Below are 25,619 nucleotides of genomic sequence, written 5' to 3'. Positions count from 1 at the left end.
AGTAGGCTGATGACTTTGTTACAATGAAAACGAGTAGCATCAAAATAGCCAAAGAAGAAAAAGAAAAAGATTATGGGAAGAAAACGTAAAACTTTGTTCATTTAAATTACTTTCAAATTAGAATAAATATTTCTCAAGTATTTAAATTATTTTGAAACTTTATGCTTCATTGCTACAGGCAAAAATAAATATCTTTAGGATATAATCGTTAATTGAAAATTCATTAGATTCTTCAGCATTCCTAACTTGAATTTAAATATAACTAAAATTTAAATATGGTTATGTATATAAATTTCTTATTATTAACTTAAATTTAAATATTTTGAACCATGCATTCTTTTATTTTTATTTTTCCAGAAAAGAGTAAATATATTGACCCAAAAAATAATCACAGTTTATGCTCATAAGATCGGCACACCAAAAAAATGGCGGCCGAAACAAACGGTCTTACACCTATTAAATCTAGAAACCATTAGGATGGAGTAAAGTTTTGCCAGCAAAAGACAAATGCGTGAGCCTTCAATCAAATATACAATATAGGAAGAACAATATCTGTGTCACTGGTTAAATGGGGAATCAAAGGCCAGCCTATGACAGCAAATAAGTAGGGATAGAAGTGCCTTCATCAAATGATTGATGACAGACATTGCCACTGACAACTCCAGCAAGTAACAGAATGCAGAACATGGATGCATCTAGCTACAAGAAATTAGGAAAAGCTTTGCAGAAACAATTCATGACAGTGGCAATATATGACAAAAAAGAAAGCTAGATTTCCATCCATGACATTTCCATCCATGATAGGATTTCATGGACTGTAGATTACAACACCCACCTCAAATATTATAGTACTAGGTTGACTTTTATCTACAAAACAACACAAGTTCCATAAGATTTCCTCGCAGGAATCCAGAAGGGTTAATATGAGTTTTAAGTTTGCTCGACAGAGCCATGACTACTAGCGTCAAGCCTTTCATCATTCCAAGTGAGAATTGATTGAAATGCAAACCGACAAATTTTTAGAATATGAAAAAAGAGCAAACTTTTGTGCTGAATGTTCTATAAAATTTAACAATTAGGTCTTCGAATATCAACCATTTTCCAGCGATGCAATCACTGCATGATATGGCAAGCAAGAAACAAGACCACCGTCAGTAGTATAGCATCAGTAACCGATAACAAATTTCCACGCACTTCTTTAAACTTGTCACCTTGATATTTTCTTTTTGAGTAGTCACAAGTGAAGAAAGAAAAAGGGAAAAAACTGCAAAATTTGTACCCAATTTAGCAAAAGATCCCAAGGAATAAACATCCAGAGGCAATCAGATCAAATTCCACTGTGCCAAATCTCTGAAGCTTGCACTATCAGCTGTCTGCAGACAGTGCGTATATTCATTAAACCTCTCTTCTGTTCTAAAGTTCAGCTCAAGCTGTTAAAATAAAAGAGAAAGGTAGAAATTAGCACACAGAAGTAGGTGACAATATATTTCTAGAAATTTGGCAAAATTTGCTTTAAAAAAATATAAAAATAACAAAGCTTTGGAAAACAATCAAATTCATGATACAACAATGTGAACAACAACAACAACGATACAATATTGCATGACATCTTAAATATTCGGGGTTGGTGGACTTTTTTCTTGCTACTGAGCTTTATGTAAGGGAATATCCCTACTTAACTTGAGAATTTGAATATCTTTTTTTTTTAGTTTTTTAGTAAAATTTACTTTGGCATTCTTTTACCTTTCCCATATCATTAAATTCAAATCAACTAACCTTGTCAAACCATGGCCATCTCTAGGTTTTTTCTTCCATTGAACATATACATATCCTCTTGAATAGTTTCAGCTCGTTTTGTCCTCTATCAAACCATAATTAATTTGAATGTAAACATTAAGTCACAATACAACATTCAATGGTTTTTGATAAACCATCAGACTAAGTCGAGTCTCTAAACCATTTCTCCAGCTCATAAACAAGACATGGGAAGATGGCACTGCTAAATAACAATTCAAGGTGCATACTAAAGAAAGAATCATGAGGCAATCTCCATGATTTAGTCAACTAGGACTCAAGTTTTCCAACATGAGCAATTAATAACACAATCACTTGTTCATTCTTTACCTTTATCTCTAAGTTTTCCTATTAAGGACAGAAAGAATTAACCTCAATCAAGTGTAAACATATTAGCAGCATCATGTAAACTCTATTAACAAGAACAATGCACATCCCATTGTCTTGTCAAAATCATAAATCAGAAGTATGTGATAAATCTTAAGTGTTATTTATCTTCATCCAAGCATCAGAAATGTTGAAGCTCTAGCCCTACATCACAAGCACTAGAAAAAAATGGTATGTTAAAAGAATGATATTATTTCCTGTCGAAAGAAGTTTATTAGCCACACAAATCTTGATATGGAAGCAAGCACTTACATCATAAATCCACAAGTGTTTTTAATTTCTCCAATTCAACTTAAAACCATTTCAAAAATTACAAGTTGAGCTATTATAAAGCCATGAAAAAATGATGACACACAAACTTTAGCCAATTATGTTTCTAGCATGAAAATTGGCAAGACTATGGCATGTTCAAATATAAATATGATTTTGGCTATTCACATGGATAGTAACAAATACTATGTTGTTTAAATAATATCATTCTTCATGACAATGTTAATGATCAATGTCATAGCCTGGTTTTATTTCCATAATACGAGTATCGTGTTACAAAAAGTTAAAGCATAAATATAAAGAATGATGCCCACTTTTATGTTCCAGCTTCCAATCACTCTTTGACTGTTTCAATAGATGAAAAATCTTAAAAATGAGCTAAGTTACTAGTGATGACCAGAAAAAATGTCCTAGTACGGCATAAAAGATGACAAACATAAGAAGCTAAAACTTAACAACAATATTTGGAGAATTTGCACGCTTTTAAAGGAATGATAAGACTTGAGTGAATTCCTCAAGCAAAAGTATGATACTGCGCCAAGGAGATTAGATAGATCTCACTACTGAAAACACGCCAAAGCCAAAACCATATAAATTAGCTGCAACCTTCAAAATATTTTGAGCTAGCAAATACACAAGAATTATTAGTACTACATAATATCAAAATTCACAAATAAGGTATCATTTTTGACTCAATCTGGAGAAGTTTGGTTCTACTGACTGTGATAGTTACTCTTTACCAGATCAAGCATTTGCAAGAAGCTATGGGACAACAACCCAGCCAAAAATGTCAAGCATGCCCACAAAGATATCCTATTTATCAAATTCTATATAAGCAGTCAACCTCTGTATGCATACTTGGTAAGTTGCATTGAACATTGAGAAAATGCAGACCAACACTGATAGAAGCTATATAAGCAAACAAATCCGTGAGCCATTTCCAAAACAATCAAGACAGAGAAGAGCAATCTCTGTTAAATCAATCGCTCCCCTCAATCATTTGATCTACTTCTAACCACATTTACCCATAATAATAGATACATCTACCATGATGGTTATCTAAATAATATAAATTCATGAACATATAAATTATAAAGTGAGGCAAAAAACAGATGAAAAAAGGAGCCACAATTGGCTGTAGACAAAATTCAAATAATATTTAGGATCAAAATCATAAAAACAACATGTATTGGAGTAAGAAGCCTTCGAATCAACACTTAAGAACTTCCATGGCAACATTTTATTGACATCGATTACCTTCTCCTCACCAGAATTTTTGAGGGATATAAAACATAAACACATTTAAAAAAACTATTTGTTGCATTATGAGCTCATTATCTTAGCTCAAAATTTAAAATTTTGCTCTTTATTGTGATACAAAGATTCCATTATCAACAATCTTGGAAATAAAATCCTCAAGCCTAGAGAAGACCTAGTTTGCACTGGCAAACTACCTGCCAAGTGAACAACCAAATGGAAACTTATGGCTGCTAGAAAGAAAAATAACACAGCAGGTCACCTATTTATTGTTCATTTACAAGCGAGTCATACAAATTATCCACATCTCATTTGCATAAAAAATGACATCCAAAAGTAATATATTTGGAAACAACCAGAAAAGATTAAGAAGTATATATTATCTTAACCAAAATTCTTCAACATTGCTTGATACATTTCCACGTTATGATCAGTGCTCAAACTATTGACATAAAGCATAGACAAGATTTGATTTTGTTTTCTGCTTTGACTAGCGAAACCTTAGGACATAAACTGATATGTTTGTTTTATTTGAGGTCTGGAATTTAACTTGCTGGTCCTGTGGTCCGGGAATAACCTGCATTATGAATCTAAATGTATTTTTAAAACCCTATATTATGAAGTTTAGAATGCTGCTACAATTGAGTTAACCTCTTAGACTAACATTGTTTGGCAGCATTTGTATCTTTAGGTTTTTTTTTTGTTCGATAATGTCAATACTGTTATTGCATACTTGGTTTTGTTATCTCAAAGTCCTCATCTTCATTTTCCATGCACAGTTAATGTAATGAAATCTTCTTCAATGAGTTTCATATTATTTACTCATTAATCTTAATTAAACTGAGTTTGGAAATTTGAAACTGATACATTTGGTATCACCACATTTGGCACTATGACATGATTTATCTTTTACAAGATCCTTCAAAACAAATTTAGATCCCAGCACACAGATGAACTACAGGAACCTCTTGGAAGGTTGAATAACACAACCAGATAACATAAGAAGACAACAATAATAGTGTCTCTCCAAAAATAGAATAAGAAAGAATATATCAAAAATGGAATGAGTTGTCTACCAATTCAACATGAAGTCATTGAGGTACAAATTCACCATCAATTAGGAAATAAACTTATGATACAGGTACCACAGATAAAAGAGAAATAAATGCAATTTCTTCACCTAAGAGTACGAAAGTAAGTAATGAAGAAATATGAAATTCATGGAATATATAAAGCTCATGCACAAGTCAACTGGCTGAGTACAATAAACATAGGATGATAGGTATCACCTTACCAATATTAGAGGGCACCAATTTTCCAAACGAAACAATAGTAAAAGCTTGGTAAACAATATTAATCTCTGGAATCTGGATTCGACAAATATTGAAAGTCTCGGTTGCCCCTCAGTTGCAGACAAAAATTCTGGTCAGAGATGAATAGAAAACATCTATCACAAGTAACTGCAAAGAAATCTTCCACCAACTTTGTCCCAAACACCAACCAAAAAGCTTTTGATACTATACAAATATGGGAACTAAAATGTCAAAATGCACTTGGGGTTAAATGATTCTGCAAGTTTAACAAATACCAACTGTTAGCAACTATTTGACTGCCTGTTCAACAGCCTCCGCAGCCACTTCTGATTTGTTTTCATTTATCTGAAGAAGCTCTAAAGGAGTTGCTGCCGGATCCAGCTCAAAGAAACCCTTAGGAGCATTTTCAGCTTCTTCACCAGTCAGTAAATACGAAGGCACTTGATGTGAAAACCGAAACATCTCTTCTTTTGGTATTCTCTTTAATTTCATAGGATCCAGGTGACGACAGAATATTGTTCTAAATCCAGACACTTTCACTAAAGGGATTACAGACACACCCTGTTCCTCACTATAGTCTTCAAGTACTTCTACCATATCATACTTATAAATAATATCATCAGCAGTATGTTCATTCCACTCTGGAGACCAGTTTCTATAAAGAGCCCATGTTTCACCTTTTCTCGGAACAATTTTGATGACACCACGGGGGCCCTTTTCCCACCTGACCTTGTGAGAGAAAATATTAATTGTATCATTCACCTCATATCGTCCTATCCTGAAATCACCACAGGTTTTAGGAAAACCAGATGCAACCCAATTCAAAGGCCCAAACTCACTATTTGACCTTGAAGTGAGAAAACTCATGCGCACTTTAAAAGGTTTCAAAGAAATAACTTGCTGAACCAGAGCATAATACCGAGGCATACCATCCTCATCATCATAAGTTGCCCAAATTTGATCACTTTCAAAAGATCGCTCTGAACGGTCAATATCAAAATCATGAAAATCTGGATCAGGAACAACTATTGACACTGGTTCATTACACTCATTATCTGAATCAGAAGATTGGACATTAGATGAGTTCTTCTCAGTGGCAAACTGTTCAGTATCACTCATAGACTCAACCACTCTGTCTTGATTAGTGGCATTGCGATGAACAACATTGTTTACCTCTTCAGTGTCAGTTTCACTCAGTTTTTGTTTCTTTTTCACATTTTCTTTTGCATCTATTTTTTCAGTGGCAGCAGATTTCCAATCTTCTAGCTTCTTATGTATTGCTAACTTAGTCATCTCAATCAACATACTTCGAATATCTATATGGGAAAACTCCCTACCTAAGTTGTTATGTCTCACACCCGTTCTGAACTTGCAGAAGTCTCCATTAACCCCGCTTGTCCTATTTGTTTCAAACGCACCAAATTGTTCTGCCGAAGCTGCTGCACTATCACTCGCAGCGTCTTTGCCAACGCCTCGTGCTCTCTTTGCAGGTAATGTGTCATTTGACCCTACATTAATAATTCCACATGCACTAGCATTCCTCTTTAGGTTACTATTTTTCCTGTGAAGAGCCTCTTCCCTTCTAGCTGCTGCTTGTGCCTCTTCACGCTCTTTTCTCACTTTCTCATAGGTCTGATGGACAACATTTGCAGCTTGGGCAGCAGCAGCTGATGAGGCAGTGGCACTTGCAACTCCTGCAGTTCTAGAAAAAGGCCCCCACTGGAAGTTTTGGTTATTCAAAGAACCCAGATTTGCTCCATTCTGGATCCCCGAAGATCCCATGCCTGGAAGAGTCGAGTTACTTCTCCCCAGTCCAGGGGCATTTTTCCTTGTTGAGTTGCGGTTAGAGCTCGGTTGACACTGCTGAGATGCAGACCAAGGGCCCGAAGAACTAAATCCATTGGCAGAACTCTTTGTCTCTTTAGCTAGGAAAGGCTCATGACAATTTGGACAAAGAAGATTATGATTAAGATACACCCTGAGATACTCATATTGCATTTTGCACTTATTACAAGATGTCCAAAATGTTTCAGGTATTGGTGGCTCAGGTGAAGAGTGCGCAACCGCTGGAGTCACATTAGTGCTATTCTTCACAGAATGCACCTTTGATGCAGCACTGTTGGCAGATTTGTGAAACCCATTAACATTACTAGAAAAATTGTTATTTTTGTTTGGTCGGGAAGTCTTTTGTGAGAACACTTTAATACATCTCTTCTGGTCATAGAGTGTTCTCCTAGACTTATCAGATAGGACACTCCATGCCTCAGAAATGAGCTGAAAAGCACCTTCAGCACCAACAGATTTGTTCTTGTCAGGATGAAGCTGGAGAGCCAACTTCCTGTACTGTTTCTTCACTGTATCTTCATCTGCTGAAGCACTGACACTGAGAATCGCATACCAATCCTTTTCACCGTAAACTTTTTCTTCCGAGGCAACATGAACATCTAGAGTTGCTATCATCTGGCCAATGCCTTCAAGCGCTGGAAAGAGATTTTGGGCCTTCATAGCAAATTTCCTGGCACCCTCTAGATCCCTTTCCGAGAACTTCCTCTCAGCAATCTCTTTTGCTCTAACGGCCTCATCCTTATTGCACTCCATTCTCCAATCTTCTTCCAACAATCAGAAATGCTCCCTTTCCATCTTATATTTAAACTTGATGTACAGCACAGCAGCAGCTCTCAGAATACCTTCAATACAGGAAACTAATAATTCGCCTCAATCCTAATAACAGAACGAAAGGCAACCAAAACTCAAGATTTTCAGTATATTGGGGTGGGATCAAACGATAACAATAATAGCAAAAAAATCACAAGTTCAAGCCTGATTGCATACAACAGATCCTTTCCCAAAGCAGACGTAAAAAGTAAAGCAATCACCAGCGAAACAAAACCAAAGCTCCAACATACTTCGTCAATCCATTCCCACTAAAACGACATGCATGAACTCGAATTTAATGGTATTGCAAAGAGCTCAAGATCTCGACTACAAAGACGTCAACAATGGGGCAAGAACGAGACCGGAATGATCTCACAGCTTGAAAACACCATGCTGGCTTCCACGCAGAAGAACGAGAAAAAACATCAACGGATAAAAGAAGAAGAAGAAAGCACGAAAAACAAATCGCACGAAAGGAGATTAGGTTTACCAAGGCGAAAAACTCAATTCCGGGAGAAGGAACCTAGAAACCCTAGACGGCGCGATCTCCGGCAACCGGGCGGGGCCGGCGGCGAAATCAGATCCGCCAGAAAGCGCGAGGCGGGTGGAGGAGACGGAGAGATTACCAATTTGGAGGAAATCGAGGGGATTGGCGGGGATTTCAAGCTCTTACATCACCGATTCGGGTTACCCCCCAAATCCAAAATGAGAAGCCCCACAATACGAAATGAAAACCCCTCTCAAGCATACACACAACTCCCAAATACCAAAATACCCAAAAGGGGGAGAGGTCACTTTTGGGTGTTTCTCCACCATCATTTATAGCATTTTTTTTTAACCCTAACCCTAGTTCTAACCCAACCACACTTCAAAAATATATATATATATATATTTATATATATACATATATACATATATGAAAAAATAAACCCTAACTAGAGTTGAGGGAAATAAAATCCCAACCCTAACCCTATATATGGGTCCCACATTCTATTTTTATTCACTTTTGAGAAAGGATAATTAAGCATGTCATTTGTCTTTAATCTCTAATGCTTGTTGATATAATAGAATAGAGTTCATAATTATGGTTATGGTTGTAAATTCATGGTTAGTATTATTTTGACATTTACTCCTCTTCATTTATTCAATGTGAAATGTGATTATGAGAAGTATTAGTTTTGCAATTCGAAATTGGAGGTGGAGTTGAATTTTTTTATCATATAATAAAAAATCATGTTCTAAAAATATATTTTACAGATTAAGTATGAGACAAAGTATACTTCAATTTGCAAGTGTTTTCTTCCTCTTAAATGCTTCATTTGATGATCAGATGATGTATTCTTCCTATATTGAAACATGCAGAGGAAGGTTTATTTCTTAGGCCAAGGACTAGAGTTAGATTGGTTGACTTCCTTGGTTAAATTAACTAGGATACAATTAAAAGGCATACAAGTTTGGTTATGTTAACTTGAGTTAGGTTAGAGGAGTTATATGGACCACTTGAAAAGATACCCCATCTCTATTAAACTAGTAAATAAGAACTCCTAGAGAGTTGAATCCCTTCACTTTTCTTGTTTCTGGAATCCTCCATGGCTTTCCATCATGAATTACTAGTTTTATTGATCTAACATAGACTATAATTGAGAAGATTCAAAAGAAGAGAAAGAAGGGGAATGGAAAGTAGGGGATGCAGGTGTTCCCAACATTGGCATTATATCTATGAATATTATACAAGCAACTACAATAAATGTAAAAACAGATGTGCATGAACATTGAAAAATGTTAATGCACCACAATCTTATATACTTGAAGATAAGCATATAATCTTGAAGATATAACAGTTCATTTTCCTTGTAATGATGATAGAGATAGGAGGATTAGTCACCATAAAGCTTATTGCTATCATCAAAAAAGTATATTATTATGATTTTTACACAATTATTTACTTATCCATCATCAAATCATTGATGTTACCATTCTAGTTATTTCAGGCTATTTTTTCCATAAGAGCAAAATGAAAGTACTGGTAACAACTAAAAAGAATTTTCAAGAAGCCATCAGATATGAAATCAACTCAAATTACTCCATCAAAATACTCCATGATTATATATGGACACATCACACTTGATCCTAATTAGGGCAGAAAATGAATGCCAAGTTAAGCCAAAAGCAATTATCAACCAATAATTATGTTTAATTTTATACAATAACAAGAGAATATAACAGGAAGGGAAAGACAAGCTTTGTAACACAAATTGCCAAAGACCTTTTTATTCTGCATATTAAGGAAACAGATACAAAGTATATCATATAAGATATTTATACACTCTCAAGCAACTCCTCGGAGTTCTCATTGAAAAATTTCTGTAGTTATGAGTATTTGGAGTTGATCCTGATGTATTTATTATGCTGATCTTTTCAAGTAAGCCATTACTCCGATACCAGCAATTAGCGCTGCACCTGCTGCAACAGACCTGTATGCAGTGGCCCATGCATCCGTATCTGCACACTCAAGATCTCCTGATCCATGACCCTTCTTCTTGTGACCCAAACCCGAGAAATCCAAATGCAACCTTAAACTCTGCAAAATAGAAGAGCTTACCATAAGCATCCAATCCATTCCATTATCACCTTCAACGATTGTAATGTTCAGTAATAACAGAATGCAACATAGAGTGTTGTTTGAACCATTGGATATAACTTCACTATACTTCAATCTGAATACCAACCAATGGCTACTAGTCCTTAGATCAGTATTCCCTAACATCTTTCAACATAACTATCTCAATTGGTTTCCACATTTTGTCCTTAATGAACACACATATCTTCGTGGAACTTCAACTGTACTTAACCAACAATAAGAGTTATATGAAAGAAAAGTTTTGAGAACTTAATCAAACATGTTGGCATCCACCAGTGTCAAACAAGAAACATGATACCTTCCAACCAGATTGTCTAGCATGGTCCACTGCCGCTACAAGGTCACTGTCTGATGCAAGGATAACCTTGTCATGGTCCTCGTCTTCGTACTGGACACATCATCAAGATATCATGTTGACAAATATGTAACTAGCTAAAAGGTACATGAATTCTATAGTTAAACAGCTAGATAATTACCAATATCTGTGGAAGATGATTTCTATCGATATCATCACCCACGCTCTGGAGTATACAAGTTATAAGATCGGCCAAGCTGTGTGTTTCTGCACCATGAAACTAAAAAGTGATTAGTCCTAAAACCAAACTACTCCCCTGAAATTTTGATCAGACTCCATACCACAATTAAATCTATGCATTCTCTGCTGTTTATCCTCGAGCTTAAAGCCAAAACTAGCTGATAAGTCTGAAGGTGGATAAAAGGCTGATGATCTTTCTGTATCTGCGGTAACTTGTGTAGATCCTTCACTGAAGTGCTACTATGGTGAGATACGGATGTTATTGATGAACAAAGAGTTCGGTGACTGATATAAGATAACAGTAAGAAACCTTTGACAATCATCATCATGATACAAAGGTTGTAGGGACAATGCAGAATCCAAAAAGTTCTGCATCATGGAACTTGCTGTTTCAATTCCACCACCTGTCCTGCTTCCCACCTACATATCCAATACAGAACATTGTCATGTGGCATCATTGATTAATGACACTGGTTGCATGATCCAATACATCCAATTCCCCAGTTTATGACATTTTTTTTTTTTTTGTAACATCTTCTCAAAACAGGCAATTGTAATGTGACTGACGCCATCAGGTTTGCAAATTCTGAAGTTAGTTCTCAGCACACTTATTTTTTCAAGCTCAGTAATTATACTTGAAAATGATGCTGGCATGCCGTCTTAAGTAGATTGAAAAGATCAAGCAGATCCAGACACGGAATAGCTCAAGAAAGGTACCAAATGACTTACAGCAGCTATTGCAGCATGAGCAATATGAATAACATCAACAACTGCAACAACGTCCCCATCTGTTGCAAGGCATAAACTATCTAAGTAACAATCGAGGAGAACATCTTCCATTTCTCATGGGTAAGCATACCTCTATCTACAACAGGTAGATGCAAAAATTTCCTGTCGTGCATTGTATGGAGAGCATCAGCAATTGGTGTATCAATTGTCCCACACTCAGGATTTGGAGTCATGACCTGAATGTTAAAATTAAAGGAAAAAAAGTAAAGCATATCTCTTCAGCAGAATCTTAGACATAAAAGTGAGTTCTTGAAGAATCAAATTGAGAAAAATAAGATACTGAAAAACAAAGGCATGAATGAATAATTTGTCACCACAACAAATCAGGTTTGCTCACCTCTAAACGAACTCAAATTAGTGAAAGTCGCTGGCCTATTAAGTATGTAACATATGTTACTGTCTGTTCTTTACCAGCATAGAAATTGGTGTACAATGGTGTGAAGTTTTATATATAACTTGCACTTGTTCAGCTACATATTTTACAGGCGAATAGCTGACTTCAAAATGAATCTAGATTAAAATAATTTTATTCCAAATAAGAATGATAAATTAAACCATTTGCAAACAACATAATTCAACTATATAATTTGGGCATCTTATATAACAAGATGTGATGAAAAACAAATCAATATATTCTTAAAATATTCAAAAAATAAAAAATTCCAAGTATTTCTTTTTCTAATTCTGTTGAATCAAAGTAATATTTCATATACACAGAAGAGAACATGATTATGTTACAGTGCATAAAAGAATTGGAGTTGCAATCAGGATCCACAATGTGATATGACCCAATAGGTTTTAGCACCTACAGGATGATCCTATACTTAATCCATGAATACATGGTTTATATTAGAGTACAAACGAGTATCAATTAAGAGGAAAAATGATTTAATTAAATTGCAAACTCTAAAATGGCTGCAAATCATAATATGAGAGATAAATTAGGTCCGAAAATTCCAAGCCACTATTTTTTGCTACAAAATTTCATAAGTCATTTCTTACTCATACTTTTTTGTCCAAGGTATTATTTGGTCGCCAGGGTAATAGAGAACTGTTCTTCTTGGTAAATCTCTTTTTTGTTGTTTAATTAATAGGAAATATTATAGAGATTGAATTTGCTGACTTCTATGAAAAGTTTGGATTTCATTTTATATATTTTTATCCTGAAAACGAAAGAGAACTTCTTCCTACGGCTTTTCAACATATTCTTCCAAAAAGAGACTCACTTCATATTTTTTTCATAAATTTCAAATGCAAGAAAAAATTTAAATGAAGCAGTTTTTTTTTTCAATTTCCTGCAACCATGCAACCGAACAACTCCAAGAAAAGAATTCTTTGGTGGAAAATTTTCTTCCACCTTTTTCTTTGCAACAAAAGTGGTCCCATGCAAAAAGAATCTCCAGAAAATCAATGTCAACAGAAACTTAGCGGGGACGAACAATGACAAGAAAAAGCATGTATCCGATGAGATACCTTTTTCACAGGAGTCAATTCTGGAGAAACATTCTTGGCAATTACTCGCATTAAAATGTCTCTTGAACTGATCAATAAAGCGAAAAAGTGCTTAGCAAAAGGACAAAACTAAATAAGGACGACCAACATAAGATTAAGAAGCATACGTCAAAATCCCCTGAAGTTTATTTTCAATTGTTACGACTGCTGAACTTATTTTCAGCTCAAGCATTTTCTTTGTTGCAGTTAACACTGAATCAGTTGGTGAGACCGTAACAAACCTAGGAAAAGGTTCCACCATCAGCAAATTGAAAAATTGTTGGTTGTTCGTATGCAATATTTTGGTCAGCTACTAGCAAGCAAAAGAGTAATATATTATGATGCATCAGTATGTAAATTCCAAAATATAATATTACCTACTTCGAGTTCTCTTGAATGATGGTTGATAAACGTGGCCTAAAAATCCACTCTTGAAGAGTTTCAATAAATGTCGCAGGACCTAGAGAGCACAAATCTTAAAATTGTTATGAGTTCAACTGATTAATTAGTTGCCAAGCAATAATCATTTTTCAGAGATTTTGAATAGTGTAATGAAAAGTTGAAAACTATAATGTTTTTAAGCAAAATAAATAATGCCATAATCATAATAAACAAGATTTTTTTTAGAGCATAAAGGATCCAATTAGAGTACATATCTAATCCACCAACCAGAAAAAGATGAGCCCCAATGCTTTTCCATCCTTTGAACAGCAGCTGCAATGGCCTTTCCCTTTTCAGCTTCCCTTTCCATGCGTGCTATTGCATCATATAGACATTTTGCTATGTCAAGTAAGCCAATGACTTCACCATTTTCAACAATGGGCAAATGTCTAAACTTTCCTGAAAGTTGCAGGAGGAAGTTATATTGATAACAAATTTGATATAAAAGGGACAGAGATGCCTCAAATGTTCCATGATACAAACCTTGCACCATTTTCTGCAAAGCTTCAACCGCCAATGTGTCCGAAAGCACAAAAAATGGATTTCGAGTCATCACTTTTGAAACTTGAGTTTCTTGAAGCTTTAGTTCTCGGGCAACAACTCTTGTGGTTATATCCTTACAACAGAGAAAAAAGAACAAAAAACATAAACAGCATTATGGTCTCCAACACTCCAACTCCATTCTAATAAAGGTTCATGCATAACACAAACGAAACCTTGTCTGTTAGGATTCCACAAAGCAATGCATTTGAATCTGTTAACAATACAGCATCAACCCTTTGTACAGCCATCCTACGGCAGGCTTCATGCACGGTAGAATTTTCAGCTAGTGTTAAGGACTTTGACACTCGTATTCCCCTTAAATTTCTGTCTCCAATCAGAATCCTGCCATCAGGGATAAAAATATAAGATATTTAATACCATAACTGCAATATTTTTCACTTGTGGATAGTATGTCAAACTAACCTATAGAAGTAGCTAAACAGCAACCAGCAACATGAACAAAGATTAAGTAGCAGTAATGAGACAATCAAAGACTTGCCTACTTACGTTACGATATAATTGTTCAAGCAAACATTATATTAAATTTAGCTCACATCATTGCAGTGATCGTAATACAAGAACGATCAACTTTTGGGGTTCATCCGGGAACGGCAAAACTGTATAGGCCCCAGAGCCGATGTGCTCACGCCGATAAAGACAAATGATGACTTATCAGTGACAAAGTTAAGCTGAATTAGACAAAGAGACCTAAACAATTTAATGCTACGGCGAAAGCACCCTGATTTCGTTCATTAAACATCAAGTTCCACAAGTTCATCTATCTACGATCAAGAAGCCTACCAAAAGAAGTACAGAGCCCGAGCCGTTTTATCCTAGGTTATGAATCCTCTAATCTCCGATGTTCAACCCAAAGATATATCACAAAACCAGGAACAAAAATCAACCTTTACCTATTGAAGATTATAAGAAGACGAAGCCAATGAGATAGGCCAAATGAATCGAGCAAGAGAATTATCGACAAGAAAAAGGGGCAAGAAACACACGGGGAGCGAGTTATAGAAGTCCGCCCGACGACACCACCGCTGCCGTTATCCGGTGCCTTCTTCCCCCCGGATGCACTCCTTCGCGACGACCCGCCGCCGCCATGGCCGTCCATGAGTTTATCCGACGATGAACGACGCCCCTTCCCACCCCCAGCCCCACCAGTCTCCTCCGCCGCCGCTACTATACCTCAGACGATCGCCGCTCTCTCTCCGGGACCCCCGAGTAGAATCCGATCGCCGGCAACGGCGAGCGGATCGGACCCGCGAGACATGGGAGAGATCCGGGTTTCCTCCTCTTCCCGGCGAATGCAAGCTTCGATATAACCTACAGAATTATTTTTGGACGAATTACTTGGAAAAAAAAAAGGTTTTCTTGTTTTAAGTTTCTAAAAAAACAAAAACAAAATTAAATTTAAATAAAAATAATAAAAATAAAAGTTATTGGAAGAGTATGAAAATATAATGTCTACCTAAAAGTACTCAAAAGAATCAGTTTTCTATTTTTCGAAAATTTCTATCAATTCATAACTATTTACTATCATAATACATGTAAATGACACATAGTTTTGAGTAAAAACTCTATCAATTTTTTTAGTAAACTTTTGAGTTAGAACCAAATTATAGCAAATTTTAATATGATTATAAAGTTCGATCAATAAATCTTTTTTGAAAATATGATTAATCAACAACGTAAGTAAGAGATGCGAGTAAAGTAAATGAGTAAATCACAATAAATCAAAAGTAATAGAAGAAATGCAAATTGATTTATAGTGATTTGGTCTTCCCGATTTATGTCTACTCCCCCGATTCATTTTTGTTTAAGGCTACTAGCTTTCGTTATCGATTTTCTTTTCAAAGCGTGAAGATAATTATCCTTGTTATAATTTTTTTCCTTTTAACAAGCTTAGGAGAAAACTTTCATACTCACTCTTTTACAAGATCTTTCACAGTCTACAACTTAGGTTTTCATTAGCGATCTTCTTTTCAACAAATGAATATCAATTATCATTGTTATAGCTTTTCGCCTTTTAACATAGAGAACCTCTATACTCACTTTTTTATAAGATCTCTTATCTTATACAAAATAGAATCACATCTAAACTCAAGAAAGAGGAAGAGACTCAAACAATGCTCAAAGAGAGAGCTATAACCCTTCATAAACTTATAATTTAATGCTACATTGTTTAAGCCTTAATATATGATATTTATAGGCTCCAAAGGCTTAAAAACAGAGTCAAAAATTTTAAATATCCAATAAATTTAGGGTATGGGTGGGTACTACACCTAATGGTACTAGCATCGTAACTTTTAACGCCGTAATTTTAGACTTTCGGGTGGTGCCACTATCACAAATTTTGAATTTTTGGTGGTACCACCGCCACCCTAGACAGTACCATTGTCGACAACACTAATAAGCATAATTTATGCTTGTCGACTGACTCAAGTGGTTCCATTGCTCAAGCCTACTTAAGGCCATTGTTTTGGCCTTCTAATGGGCCTAGTTTGGCCCAGGTCCAAGCTCATTGGCTTTCTCGACAAGTTAGCATGGTTTTGGTCCAATACCAACTCAGTTTGACCTAGAAAGATCTCGATCAAAATTTAACAATCCAATCACATATTCGACACAATTATGAAGCTTTTCAGCACATTGTATATCAATATGATATATCGTCCGATCTTTTGGCACTTCGTTTGCGCCTTTGATACATCGTTCTTTCTTTCGATATATCACCCGATCTATTGGCATGTTGACTTTTTCATGACATCTAATCTTTTAACGTAATAATTGATCCTTCCGGCACGATGTTCGAACTTCACAAAGTCTAATTTTCAGCATACTGATCGATTCTTTGACTCGATGTCCAATTTCCAACATGATATTTTTCTTGACACAATATCTGATTATCTTGTTTCGACAATTTACTCTTAATGGTTCGAGTTATTGATCGATGTATTTCCAACATCAATTATTTCAAAAACATATTAATCAATTCAAGATTTAATAATTTTTTTAATATAATATTAAATTTTATATTATACGAAGATCGACTTGACATTAGTATTTTGAGATAGGATATGAAAAGGATTAAGAGAGAATATTTGATATTAAAAAATGTATATGCGACACTAATCATCGCCCAGAATATCATCACGATCTATTCCTAGATAAAATTTTAAATAATTACACTGAATTTATAACTAGTCATATTTAATTGTCAAATTATTTATTATATCATCCATAACTGAATTATAAAACATGAAATCATATTTTGTTTATTTTTTGTCGACCTGAAAACTAAGATATTCTTAATATTTTCATATTATATTTGACTTCTCGAAGGATGCCAATATAAATTAGGATTTACTTTGGGATATATGCCAAATTAAAATCCAGAGCAAACCGGTCTAAGGGATTAAGCCGGGTCGAGGTGAACCGTGGGCCGGTTCAATTGGCTCTTTTTTATGGATCGACGGGGCTTTCTCGTCGAAGCCTTGCAATAGTCCTAATGAAGACGGAGAACTGCTTCGCGGCCCCTCCCCTGGCGGAAGGAGCCGCAGCGCAACCGTCCAGCGCAGATCGGACGGCCAGGGGAGCCTCGAAGTACCTCGCTGGCCTCCCGTCCCGCGGCCTCTTCTCCTCCGCTGTGCTCTCCTCCAACCCGGTACTGTTTCCTCCTCCTCATCCTCTTCCGTCCCCCGAACCCTTTCTGCTTTTTCCCCTCTCATTCCAGGGTTCATTCCTTCCTTCCTTTCTTGTTTGTCGGAGTAGTTCGTAAGTAATTTCTGATGAGTTCAGGGCGATTTGTAGGGTGGCATACGGGTTTACGTGTGTGATCATGAGACCGCGCCACCAGGTTATTCTTTTGGTCCCCATCTCTTTCCTTGGTTGTATCTCAAAGTTCGAATTTTCCCCCTGTCACGATCTTATTTCGCCCTACTATGTGTTCTATATATCATTTTCTTTGAATGCTGTGAATACAAACTATTTTCCGTATGGCGTGCACTGAAACCTTGCTAGCGATGATTTGTGTTCCGTGATCGGTTTAGTCTGTGATTTGGTTTCGAATCCAAATGTTTGCCATCATGCACACGTAGGGAGTGGCTGAGCAGTTCTCTGGTGTGTTTCTGATTCATTATTTCGGGTCAGGGTAACTTCATTTTCATGCATTAGGAGTTCAATCATGTTTATATTTGCTGTTTAGAAAGATCAATTTATGGCCATTTGAATCTGTAAAGGTTGTTAACTTTAAAATTGCAGAAGAAAATATCAACAGAGGTGGAACGTGAATTAAGTTGATATCGCATTTGTCTGGAAGCACATTATGTTGATTTTATGATTGTGTATTGAGTAGGTATAGAATTTGCATTTGGAATTGTATTTCATCTGATTTGGCTGAACAACCACTTCATGTCGTGCTTGTTTTCTCATGTTTCGACTTCTGATAGTTTTAGGTGGTTGTATGACTAAGATTTTCCCTTTTTCTTTTGTTTATTTAGAGGGCCAAGTAATCAAGACAAACTCAACAAATATATTGATCAGAGCTCTCCAAATTAACAAACAAAAGAGTGATGCAAAGGATGTAATTGCTAAATCTGCCGCAGATAGCAGCACAGTCAAAAGGTATTATTTGCTCGACAATTTTTTGATACAGATTAATGCTTATACATGAAACACATGCATACCCCTTCATTTCTTTTGCTAGATGGTACTTTTCTTTAGATTTGTCCCCTTACATGTTGACCTTATTGGTAGAATCCTCATTGAAGTTACTTTGCCAGCACAATAGATTTTCATTTATTTGTGGATTCCTATGAATCAGAGTGACACCTTATTCAGTTTGTGCTGCAAGCCAAATATCATCAAATAAAATTTGCCATACCATGCTAATACTGGAAATTTACGAACACCAATAAGCAATGAGACTGTACTATTCTTTGCTATGTTTACATCTTGACTTTTTTTATAGTAAAACTGTAAAAGATTGCTGGAAATAAAGGTAAGTTATAGTCTCCAGATGTAAATTCCTGTTCGCAGCTTTGCTAGAAGTTCTAAAGAACTTAGAGGACACAATGAATTTCGGTCAACTTGTTTGCGTCTTTTATAGATGGAACTGTTATTGGTGCGTTTTATGGTCTATTGAACTAGCAAAGAGTTTTTTTTTTTTTTTTTTCCAGATCTGCTGTCAGAACTTCGGAGAGAAGGTCTCCACCAAAAAAGATGAAGACTAGTTCTGCTTCTACTAGTCATCGAGGTACCCTACCACAATTTTTAGTTGCTTAACCATGTGGGATGAAAAATTAATTAGGTTAGAAAAGCATCTATGTTCAATGGCTTTTGCTAGCGAATTACTTGAAAACATTTGTGATTTTGGAAACTAAAAAGGAAAATATTTCTTTTATGGTTTTTACCTTTGATATAACAAATCAACATGTGAAATAAATAAATAATAATAATACTGACCAATATCCTAAGAACTTCTTAAAACTAATATTTTTAGGCTGTTCTTGTTTTACCTTCCCATTGCCAGAGCTGATGAAGTTTTCTTCGAGTAGTAGTGAATCAATGACATTACTTAAATTAATAATAAAGAAACTAGCAGATAGATGGAGTTAATTGGCTTGTTGATTATACCTATTTTGTTAGGGTTCTGGAGTTCCATGCTATGGGAATATGCTATCCTGAGCAGTCGTATATACATATATACATATATGTGCGCCACATTGAACAAATAAAATTTCTATTTAATTTATTAATACATAGGAACGACAACATGACATATTGGTGGAAGTTAATCCATATTGCAAACTGCAGAGTATGTAAATCAGCAATATAGTTCTTGGGACAGCCTGCCTGATTAGCACTCTGCAATCTGCATCATTTTTAATTATCTGGTACATGGTGCAATGGTGGTTATGGTATCTGTATGTCATCATTGCATATGTAAGCTAGCCAAGGGTAAGATGGCCTATCACATTGAGTTATGTCCTGCCAGTATTACATGATTACATCATTAAGAGGGGGTCAACCAACCAAAAAAGAAATTCTTGCGGACAATTCTTGCTGTTGTATATATGTACAGCGTGCTCAAGCTGTGAAGTAACAAGTTCAAGTGGCAATTGTTTAAAATTCAATCCAGTTATTTCATTGTTAGTAAATAGACAGTACATAAGATTCCAGTTCATGAAACCTTTCCTAGATATCATATGATTCCAATAGTTCTTCAGAATATGAATTTTCAGGAGCTTCTGACTAGTCTTACCAACATGTAAACAAGAAAAGATGACAATCCGTCATAATATATGGTTATTGACATGGAGCATTATATTTTTTTTATATGGATCTTCAAAGCCATCCTATTCCAGGTTTAATAGCTATGAATTATCCATCTCTGTAGAAATCTTGAAGGGAAGTTATGCACTCCCAATAACTAATCAATCATTAATCTTGATAGAGTATGTGATTCATAACTAAATATTTCCTAATGTATTTGGTTATGACTTTGTTTTCTTATTGTTTCTAGTCCTTTAATTTAAAGACACTACTCTCACTATGTGAACATCAAACCGACTAATTCAACTTCTGATTGTTACAATGAAAATGGAAAATTGTTTTGCTGCCGAGAAATTTTGGGTTTTATAGGCAGTTGCAGTTCTGAATTATCTGAGAAGAAACTTCAGACGATGACCGTAGAGCGATTACGTGCACTTTTGAAAGAGAGAGGACTCTCACCAAAAGGGAAAAAGGTAAGGATTATTTGCTGCTGTGTTCCTATTAAAGTTTGTTAGTCACATTGTCTTGCATGCTCCTGTAGAGATGCAAGACGGTGATTTTTTAATGTATAGTCCTTGGATCATCTCATTTTGTCTGTTTTGGCAAACGAAAGTACTCACATAATTCTCAGTCAGCTGTACTAAAAGAGTATGGGAACTCGTTTGTATGTTGCAGGATGAACTGATCGCACGCTTGAAAGACGAAGCATAGTAGAAGGAATCAACAAATTTCTACAATGATGTTGCACCAAAATGCGGTACCAGCTTCAAGACCAACGGCAGGAGCATCAAACACTTCAAGATGCCTGTTTGGCTGATGGTGCATTTTCTTTGCTGCCCTGCTGGTGTTCTGTTCTTTGTTACTTGATCTCGCGTAGAAGTAGCATGACAACAATATGCAAGGGGCTGTGACAATTGAGCTGTCTAATGTAATCAATATGCACTTGTGTTTCTTTGCGTTCAGTCTGATGCGGGCTTAATTAGTTTAGACTGAGGTCGATGTCTTGATGTAGAATCTGCTCTCCTGAGTTGTGTTTGATAAAGAATCGACTCGATCCTTTAGCGAGTGATAGTGATCACATTATTGTCCCTTTCTAGCTGAATCGTCGCCCCGTTGGGGTGGGGGGCTTCTCTGCCTAATGAAAGATGAATCATATGACGAGGAACAAAGTTGTTCACAGAAAATCCTACCAAGGTCGTATGAACTCGGTATTATTTATGGGATGTTAATATAATTTTTTAATTTATTTTAAAATATCATATGAAATTCTCTAAGATTATAAGATTTATCACTTAGATGATTTAGTAAAAAAAAAATTCATCATCAGCATCTAAGCATTCCTAATGCAATAGTATTCAAGCAAACCATGATTTTTTTTAAAAAATATATTAAATATCAATTGCATTAGGCCTAATTCGCGTTTCAAATTTATACAAAAACACAGCCTACCTTCAAAGAGCCAGAGAAGAAAACTGATGAATGTTCTTCTTCCAGGCTACGTCCCATTCTCACTGTGCAATGGGAAGAAGTATGGTGTTGCATGCCCAATACAAGATGATCTAATGGATCTAATGGATCTAATGGAAGCTCTAATGCCATATCATGAAACTTCAAGAACAAGTAATCAAAATATGCAATAGTCCAGTTTTCTTGCATGGGCTGAGGTCGTCCGTCTATACAAGAAAAGCAGCAGAGACGAGAATGTCGACAGGAGAGCAAACCGTAAGATAAAAAGGTCATTGATTTGATTACTGAAACATATCCTTCCAGATAAAGATGCTGATGTTGCCACCATTCCAACCATCTCAAACATCTTTTGCAAGCACAGACAGCACCAACGCTGAGTACGTAAAATCTCAATTGTTAAGATTATGTTTGTATATTTTCATTACGTGTAACCTATCAAATTCACTATACATTCATTATTTTTATAATTTCTTTCTTTCTTCATGAATATTATTATTATTATTATTATTATTATTATTATTATTATTATTATTATTATTATTATGTGTAACATCTCTATTCTCATTATAATTATTTTTTTGTTTGCAACATTTTTTCACCGGTCTAGTTTTATACTTCTTAGATTGTTCTTGTGTATTTTTCTTGATTTGTAAACCCACTTTCCACTAATAGCATTTTGTCTTTGAAGTGGTTCACTATCTACAAGAAGATAGATAAGTAAGATGTAACTTATTTGTTACTTCGTATAAATCTCTTGAACTTTTTATTCTTTGAGCTATTAGGCTATCTTCTAGAGATGATTGTATAGTAGAAGATATATTGATGATGATGGTGGTAAAGATGGTAAAACAATCTCAAACTCTATTTGCTTTTTTTCGTCTTCATGCAACTCTTCGATATTGCTCTCTCAATTCTATACACATTTTTCATTGAATTCTAAATCTCTACTTATAACAATCTTTGAATTGTTGTGATCAAATAATTTGTAGGTCTTTTATTTAGCGTCATACTCAATAAAAATGAGTTTGGAGCTCTTGACCTCTAAGTTGGTTCTTCTTTGATTGAGTACATGTGCATAACCAATGCACTCAAAGATCTTGAAGTGTGAGATGCTTGGTTTTCTAGTTAATGCCTATTGTAGAGTTTTGTTTTCCAAATTGGATGTATGAAGTAGATAGCATAAGCCACTACTTTGGTACAAAATTATTTAGGCATATATTTGGTCAGCTTCTCACCATATTGAGAATTGTCTTATTTTTTTCTTTCAATCATATCATTTTGTGGGAAAGAACATAGTAACTCACATAACATATAATTTTGATACTGAAGTCATTTTCATTCTCCACAAAAGTTTTAATCTTATTCAACATGCTAAAGGTTTTTCTTTAAAAAAAAAATAAACTAATTTTTTTATTACATAATCATCAATAAAAGTAAAAAAACAATGATGTTTATCAAAAGATGTTAGAGCAATAAGACCACAAACATAGATATAAATAAGTTGAAGTATTTCTTTATTCTAAAGTTTCTCATGTGGAAAGCTTTTTCTTGGTTGTTTGGCAAAAACACACCCTTCATATGTTTAACTTCAATGTTGTCCATAGGGAAGACAATGCACAATCTTCTAAGTTGTTAGCATGTTGAGATATGAAAGTGTCATAGCTATTGGAGTCCTTCACACAAGTTTTTATACATTATACCATCATGGTTAATGGTTAAGATAAATAATATAATCTTTCATATCTCACTTGAGAAATTAAATAATTCATGTTGATTCTAAAAAAGAATTATGTTCTTTTAATATGAATATCATAATCATTTTTAAGAGTTATCCAAGATTAATATTATTGATCTTCATACTCAACATATAATAAACATTAAAAGAAATCGATGGCTTCCATCTTTTGAGGAGTTTTTGACATATAATAAATGTTTTAAAAAATTAATAACTTTCATCTTTGACGTGAATAGTACTTTTGAAGAGTTTTCAAAATAGATTTATCCATTGAAGCTAGTGTTGGAATCGAGTCGGCACCAAAAGAGAGGTGAATTAGTGTAGTAGATAAAAACGTCAGTTTTAAAAATATTTTATATGATTAAAACTGATCTTGAAAGATAACTTGAAATTGAATGCTTGTTCGTAAGTAAAAATAAAAACAGTTTGTTATAAAGGTAGACAACTAAATAGAAATGCAAATCGATTTATGGTGGTTCGGTTGTCGTGACCTACATCCACTCCCGATTCCTCTTCACTCGAGGCCATTGGCTTCCACTACCGATCTTTTTTCAACAGGCGAAGATCAACTATTATTTTACACTCGATTCTCCTTTTGACAGGTTTAGGAGAGAACCTTTACACCCCCACTTACTCATCTCTTAAACGACACTAATACTTAGAGCTTTAGATGAGTTCTCACAAGATTACAACATCGTTTTTCCTCTTTTTTGCTCTCAATTCTTATGTGTGTTAACCAGGGATGAGAAGAGTATTTATAGGCCTCAAGTGGATTCAAACTTGGAGCCTAAAAGTGTCTCATCCCCAATTTTCGGGATACTGACAGTACCACTACTTGTGCTAGGTAATACTACCGCATGGAGCAATGACACTAAGCGATACCACCGCTTAGTCTGGCGATACCATCGCCTGACACCCTGCCATTGGGCGGTACCACCACCCAGACTGACGGTGCCACCGCCTAACACAGTCTTAGAGACTGTGCCACTGATGGTTCCACCTGTTGGGTCACTGTTTGGGCCTTTCACTTGGCCTAACATAGCCCAAACTTGGGCCCAATTGACCCCTAATTGAGTTGGCCCAATTCCAACCCAATTATACCTAAAACATACTTCGATCTAGACAATTATTATAAAGCTAAATCAAATGTTGTCTAGCATGTCATTGGTTCATCGATGTCTCGTTCGATTTTTTGACGCATCGTCCTCTCTTGCGGCCTATTGCCCAATCAACCAGTTGACCTCCGCAACTCCAATTTTCTTGGCATAATTTTCGCTCTTATTGGCCCGATGTCTGAACCCATGACCCAAGGCCTTTGGTCGATATATCGATCGATCTTCCAGCTCGACATCTAATCTTCTGACATGTTTCACTCTGGCCCAACATGATTCTTCCTGCTTTAATTGTCTCTCGCTGATCGAAACTTCATGCATCACTCAAAACATAAATAAGATCATAAACACTATCAATTAGTTTCATCATCAAAATTTAAGATTCAATAACTAGGTCCATGAATTTTTCTTTTTTTTTAGCCATACATATGATTGTTAAATTTGGTGTCCTAGTACCACTTGCATAATGATATATTCTTATGTGCTGGCAACAAAAAAAAAATAAAACTTTTTTTTTCTTTCAACATATTTAATATTTTTTTCAACTTGATTGTTAATAGTATTCTAAGGCATAATGACCATATATTTTATAATAATAATATCGAATTTTATAATGATTATAAATTTAGCACTTATATCTTTTGTTTTTTTTATTGTTTCGAACTTTGATCTTTATTATTATTTTTTCCTCTTTCTCCTTGGCCATATCTTTCACCACAATCATGATCTCTTCTATGCCCATGGTCACTTAGAGCCTTTATTTCTTTCTTGTAAAGTGAGCTTTGTTTAGAGAACTTGTTCCACCGTATCTAATTCTTCTTGTTGACTAAATGTTCATGTGTTTGTCAACAACCTATTAGCTTATCAATAGTTATTAGATCTAAAATAATCTTAGCTTGTCAAAATAATCAAT

General features: G+C 35.2%; 3 protein-coding genes across 8 annotated transcripts; 1 reads left to right on the top strand and 2 right to left on the bottom strand.

The window, feature by feature from the left end:
• Positions 1-751: 751 nt before the first annotated feature.
• On the bottom strand, positions 752-8,452 carry LOC104000107 (J protein JJJ2-like). 5 transcript variants are annotated; one of them, XM_065172352.1, is made up of 3 exons: positions 8,167-8,452; positions 4,998-7,742; positions 752-1,430 (listed from the first exon to the last, which is right to left on the bottom strand). In XM_065172352.1, the coding sequence occupies exon 2, from the start codon at positions 7,617-7,619 to the stop codon at positions 5,310-5,312; it is 2,310 nt and encodes a 769-aa protein (XP_065028424.1). In that variant the 5' UTR covers positions 7,620-7,742; positions 8,167-8,452; the 3' UTR covers positions 752-1,430; positions 4,998-5,309. The 5 variants fall into 5 exon arrangements, with proteins under 5 accessions (XP_065028424.1, XP_018675523.2, XP_009420332.2 ...); XM_018819978.2 differs by having other exon boundaries at positions 5,003-7,742; XM_009422057.3 differs by having other exon boundaries at positions 5,003-7,708.
• Positions 8,453-9,931: 1,479 nt separating this feature from the next.
• Positions 9,932-15,341, bottom strand: LOC135650934 (CBS domain-containing protein CBSCBSPB5-like). Of its 2 annotated transcripts, XM_065170643.1 has the most exons (14): positions 15,121-15,341; positions 14,290-14,458; positions 14,057-14,189; positions 13,802-13,972; positions 13,514-13,592; positions 13,261-13,374; positions 13,115-13,181; positions 11,712-11,817; positions 11,582-11,640; positions 11,163-11,272; positions 10,954-11,081; positions 10,794-10,879; positions 10,616-10,705; positions 9,932-10,257 (listed from the first exon to the last, which is right to left on the bottom strand). In XM_065170643.1, the coding sequence occupies exons 1-14, from the start codon at positions 15,231-15,233 to the stop codon at positions 10,081-10,083; spliced, it is 1,602 nt and encodes a 533-aa protein (XP_065026715.1). In that variant the 5' UTR covers positions 15,234-15,341; the 3' UTR covers positions 9,932-10,080. The 2 variants fall into 2 exon arrangements, with proteins under 2 accessions (XP_065026715.1, XP_065026716.1); XM_065170644.1 differs by lacking the exon at positions 13,261-13,374 and having other exon boundaries at positions 15,121-15,339.
• Positions 15,342-17,619: 2,278 nt separating this feature from the next.
• On the top strand, positions 17,620-21,354 carry LOC135650792 (protein LOWER TEMPERATURE 1-like). The gene is made up of 6 exons (XM_065170390.1): positions 17,620-17,783; positions 17,930-17,975; positions 18,619-18,742; positions 19,297-19,373; positions 20,762-20,865; positions 21,068-21,354. Exons 1-6 carry the CDS (start codon positions 17,628-17,630, stop codon positions 21,101-21,103), a joined length of 543 nt encoding a protein of 180 aa, XP_065026462.1. The 5' UTR covers positions 17,620-17,627; the 3' UTR covers positions 21,104-21,354.
• Positions 21,355-25,619: the final 4,265 nt, after the last annotated feature.

The sequence above is a fragment of the Musa acuminata genome, chromosome BXJ3-10, assembly GCF_036884655.1.
Source record: "Musa acuminata AAA Group cultivar baxijiao chromosome BXJ3-10, Cavendish_Baxijiao_AAA, whole genome shotgun sequence".
NCBI lineage: Eukaryota > Viridiplantae > Streptophyta > Magnoliopsida > Zingiberales > Musaceae > Musa > Musa acuminata.
This window is presented reverse-complemented; position numbering and strand designations above follow the sequence as displayed.

Excerpts from the sequence above, each read along its gene's own strand:
- LOC104000107 (XM_065172352.1), bottom strand. The coding sequence starts at position 7,619 with ATGGAGTGCAATAAGGATGAGGCCGTTAGAGCAAAAGAGATTGCTGAG.
- LOC135650934 (XM_065170643.1), bottom strand. The coding sequence starts at position 15,233 with ATGGACGGCCATGGCGGCGGCGGGTCGTCGCGAAGGAGTGCATCCGGG. Across the intron at positions 13,593-13,801 it reads TTGGGGCTCATCTTTTTCTG|GTCCTGCGACATTTATTGAA; the intron begins GTTGGTGGATTA and ends TGTGCTCTCTAG. Across the intron at positions 13,182-13,260 it reads AAACTTCAGGGGATTTTGAC|TTCAAGAGACATTTTAATGC; the intron begins GTATGCTTCTTA and ends TTTATTGATCAG.
- LOC135650792 (XM_065170390.1), top strand. The coding sequence starts at position 17,628 with ATGAAGACGGAGAACTGCTTCGCGGCCCCTCCCCTGGCGGAAGGAGCC. Across the intron at positions 18,743-19,296 it reads GATAGCAGCACAGTCAAAAG|ATCTGCTGTCAGAACTTCGG; the intron begins GTATTATTTGCT and ends TTTTTTTTCCAG. Across the intron at positions 20,866-21,067 it reads TCTCACCAAAAGGGAAAAAG|GATGAACTGATCGCACGCTT; the intron begins GTAAGGATTATT and ends TGTATGTTGCAG.